We start from the raw sequence: 4,364 nt of genomic DNA on the forward strand, positions 1-4,364 counted from the left end.
AAACAACAAAAAAACTGAATGCCTCTATCAACCACTAAAAAAATGAATGCCTATACAACCACAAAACTGAGTGTTTCTATCAACCACAAAACTGAACGCATTTTTCAACTACATAAACTGAATGCTTCTATCAATCATACAAACTGAATACTCCTATCAACCACACAATCTGAATACCTCTTACAACAGTACGAATTGAATACTTCTATTAACCATACAAACTGAATGCTTCTTTGAATCATAAAAACTGAATGTTTTCATCAACAATACAAATGAAATACTTCCTTCAACCATACGAAATGAAGGCTTCTATCAAAACTACGAATGCAGAGTGACAATGAAATGAAATCAATGAGGTGATAATGGTGGTATGAATGGAAAAGGGTCTCTGTAACTGGGATTTGCTATGATCTTCATCCTGGCATTGCGCACCAATTTACTGGCCTCTTTAGAGGACAGCCAATGATGTTTCATGATGTGGTTTTCGAGTTCATCTGGATTCATGAAGTATGCTGAACACCTTGGACAAAACCTCATTGAAGTCTGAAACATGTAGGAATAACACGATGAGAAAATTATCTGGTTACTATGACCAATGGTTTAAAGCTTGAAGCTGCATCATTGTCAGAACAGCTTACTCTCAAGTAACCTTTCAGAGCCCTGAGTTCCATGAAGCTGGACTATATCCCTGTTTGTTTGTTTTTCTTGCGTTGAATGGACAATAAAGGGTATGGAGAAGTGCCACATGAAAACAGAGAGAGAGAGAGAGAGAGAGAGAGAGAGAGAGAGAGAGAGAGAGAGAAGGGAGGGGGGGGGGGGGTCAGTGAACAGTTGCATTAGCTACTGCGCTCTCAAGCCATTGCTCATTGGCCCTGAAAGGTCCTGAGTTCCAGCCTTGCTCGGGGCACAGTTGAGTCCTAGGAAAAGGCTCTTTACTCATATTTTCGACTGTACTCGGGTGTAAAATGAGTACCTGGTTGTAAACAGTGCTGTCACTCTCTGAAAAAGAAAATGTAATATTGCCTAACAAGCGTCATATCTCATTCGACATATTACGAGTTTCTGTTGCTAAGGGACCTTTTGTAAAGCACTTTGAGCATGGTTAGTGGATATTGCGCTATATAAAAGTTCAAATTAGTGCAACTGCACGACGACCCCTCTCTCTCTCTCTCTCTCTGTCACACACACAATCTCTCTCTCTCTCTGTCTGTCTCTCACACACAATCTCTCTCTGTCTCTCTGTCTGTCTCTGTCTCTCACACACAATCTCTCTCTTTCACACACACACACACACACACACACACACACAATCTCTCTCTCTTTCTCTCTCTCTGTCTGTCTCTGTCTCTCACACACACACAATCTCTCTCTCACATACAATCTCTCTCTCTCTCACACACACAATCTCTCTCTCACACACAATCTCTCTCGCACTCTCTGTCTCTATCACTCACACACACAATCTCTCTCACACACACACACAATCTCTCTCTCTCACACACACTCTCTCACACACACAATCTCTCTCTCACACACACACAATCTCTCTCACACACACTCTCTCTCTCTCACACACACACACAATCTCTCTGTCTCTCACACACACACACAATCTCTCTCTCTCTCTCACACACACACACACACACAATCTCTCTCTCTCACACACACAATCTCTCACACACACACACTCTCTCTCACACACACACTCTCTCTCACACACACACTCTCTCTCTCACACACACACACACACGCACTCTCTCTCCCGCCATTCCCCAAATATTTCACCATTATTAATACAAATGCCCTCCGTTCCACAAATATTTCACCATTATTAATACAAATGCCCACCCCACAATTGTTTTCATATAAAAAGGAAAATAGCAAATACCAATTACCAATTTGATAAAATGCTAGTCTCTTGTAAAGTACTTTTCACAAAATCTAACAGACACCTAGCTACCAAATCATTCCTGAGAGGACAAGGTAGTCCTTCAGAGCCATCGGCCCATGGAGCCAGATTTTATTCCAGTTTCTAAAGCGTGAAATGGACAATAGTAATTGCTTGCTATCCATTGGACAGGATGCTAGTCTATCGCAAAGTACTTTATGCCAAAATCTCAGCTACCCATTCACTGCTGGGTGGACAGGAGGGGCAGGAAAGAATCTCGACTGCCCAGGATCGATCTTGGTCCCTTTGTGTGTGAAGCGAGTGCTCTACCAACTGAGCTACTGGGACCCCCAAGAGTGGACAATGAGGGTCAGAAAAAAAATTGCGATTTCACCTGGGAACAATGCAAGTCCTTTTGCACCTGAAGCAAGCGCTCTACTATCTCCACCATCAGCGATTAAGGATAAATCTAACAAATCTGGAGATCTGGAATATTACTTTGCTTTTTTAAAACCTTCAGACCCTTTCATGTGGCACCATCTCTAGGGTCTATTGCAAGGGAAGACTGGAATAACCCAGGCATCAGCTAGGGCAAGGTGACTCGCACAAGGCCACACAGCGCAGCGGCGGTGATCGAACGGGACCTTTCAGATACAAAGCAAAGACTGTACCACTGAGTCATGCTGCCTGCCATTTCTATCACATCATGTGAACAGTGAATATAATTCTCAATACTTTCTAAACCAACTGTAAAGTGATTATCTAGGTTTCATATATACTAGTGCTAAAATGGCCTTTCAATGTGTCTAAAGCTGTAGGGCCCCTTAAACAAACTGTAAAATTTTTAAAAACTGCAAAATATTAGCATGTTTGTTTTGATCAAACACGTGGATAACTTCACATGAATAATTTATGTGGCATTAGCAGTGAGGTGTCTCCTTATACAATATCCAAGCACTGTTGAAGCTTATCAGTGATTGAAAGGGTGACAATGAAAACATAACTCTGTTTCATCATCCAAATTACTGCATGTGTAATGAGTTACTAGACTAGCATCTGGCTAAACTTACCTGAGCTTGATGAAAAATGACCCAGTGATCCATAAACGACTCGATATCCCTGAAATTTGTTTTGGAAGGACAGCTCCGGACAGGACACAAGCGATTGGGGACAAAGTCCACACGGACTTTCAAATTCCCTTCATCTGCCATATTATGGCTTTCGTTGTTTGCAATCAGAAGTTGGTAACTCTCCTCAGATATTATCTGCTCATCTTGATATTCATTCCTGACAATAAAATAACAACATATAAATTATTAAGGACACGCATTCAACCGGGTCAGGTCATAAAAGATTAAAATCAGTTTCCAACAAATTCAAAAAGGTGAAAATGACCAACTACCTCTCTTGTGAGGCTATGTGGTCTAGTGGTATGACACTCGCTTGCAGATCGGAAGGCCCTGGGTTTGAGCCTCACTAGGCATATAGTTTAGGTCTTGGAAAAGACTCTATACTCACATTCTCTCACTGTACACATGTGTAAAATGAGTACCCTGGCCATTAACAGAATTGTCTCTGTCCGCAAAAAGTGTAATATCGTCTAACAGGCGGCATTTCTTGTCCTACATGTTAAGTGCTCTTGTTGGCTAGGGACACCTTGTAAAGCGTTTTGAGCACATTTAGTGGATATTGTGCTATATAAATGCTCTAGATTTTATATTTGGCAACAGTATTTTCCAAGATGAATTATGTACTTGCTCCATAAATAAATACTGCTGCACTTTGACAGAACAAGTTCTTTTTTAATTTAACCAGAAGTCATGAATTCTATATATCAATGGTCGGCGGATTAAAACTCTGAAGTCTATACAAGCTTTGGGCACCGTGTTTTCATTTAATGTTGGGCTGATCAGACTTCTGATGATGGATTAAAACTCTACAAACGTCATCAGACGTCTGATGATGGATCAAAACTCTACAAACGTCATCAGACATCTGATGATGGATTAAAACTCTACAAACGTCATCAGACATCTGATGATGGATCAAAACTCTACAAACGTCATCAGACATCTGATGATGGATCAAAACTCTACAAACGTCATCAGACATCTGATGATGGATCAAAACTCTACAAACGTCATCAGACATCTGATGATGGATTAAAGCTCTACAAACGTCATCAGACGTCTGATGATGGATTAAAACTCTACAAACGTCATCAGACCTCTGATGATGGATCAAAACTCTACAAACGTCATCAGACATCTGATGATGGATTAAAACTCTACAAACGTCATCAGGCATCTGATGATGGATCAAAACTCTACAAACGTCATCAGACGTCTGATGATGGATCAAAACTCTACAAACGTCATCAGATGTCTGATGATGGATCAAAACTCTACAAACGTCATCAGACATCTGATGATGGATCAAAACTCTACAAACATCATCAGATGTCTGATGATGGATC

The 4,364-nt window shown here is 40.9% G+C and overlaps 1 protein-coding gene across 3 annotated transcripts in view; it reads right to left on the reverse strand.

Moving 5' to 3' along the window:
• Positions 1 to 217: 217 nt before the first annotated feature.
• The window catches only part of LOC144973735 (uncharacterized), an 88,625-nt gene continuing 84,478 nt past the window's right edge, over positions 218 to 4,364 (reverse strand). For all 3 annotated transcript variants that reach the window (XM_078916568.1, XM_078916569.1, XM_078916567.1), the window contains exons 12-13: positions 2,959 to 3,175; positions 218 to 543 (exon numbers count right to left, since the gene is read on the reverse strand). In XM_078916568.1, the coding sequence (XP_078772694.1) occupies positions 349 to 543; positions 2,959 to 3,175 (412 nt within the window). In that variant the 3' untranslated portion in view covers positions 218 to 348. The remainder of the gene's footprint in view (positions 544 to 2,958; positions 3,176 to 4,364) is intronic.

This window comes from Berghia stephanieae, chromosome 5 (assembly GCF_034508935.2).
Source record: "Berghia stephanieae isolate SIO BIC M18660-M18661 chromosome 5, UCSD_Bste_1.3, whole genome shotgun sequence".
In the NCBI taxonomy this organism is placed as follows: Eukaryota; Metazoa; Mollusca; class Gastropoda; order Nudibranchia; family Aeolidiidae; genus Berghia; species Berghia stephanieae.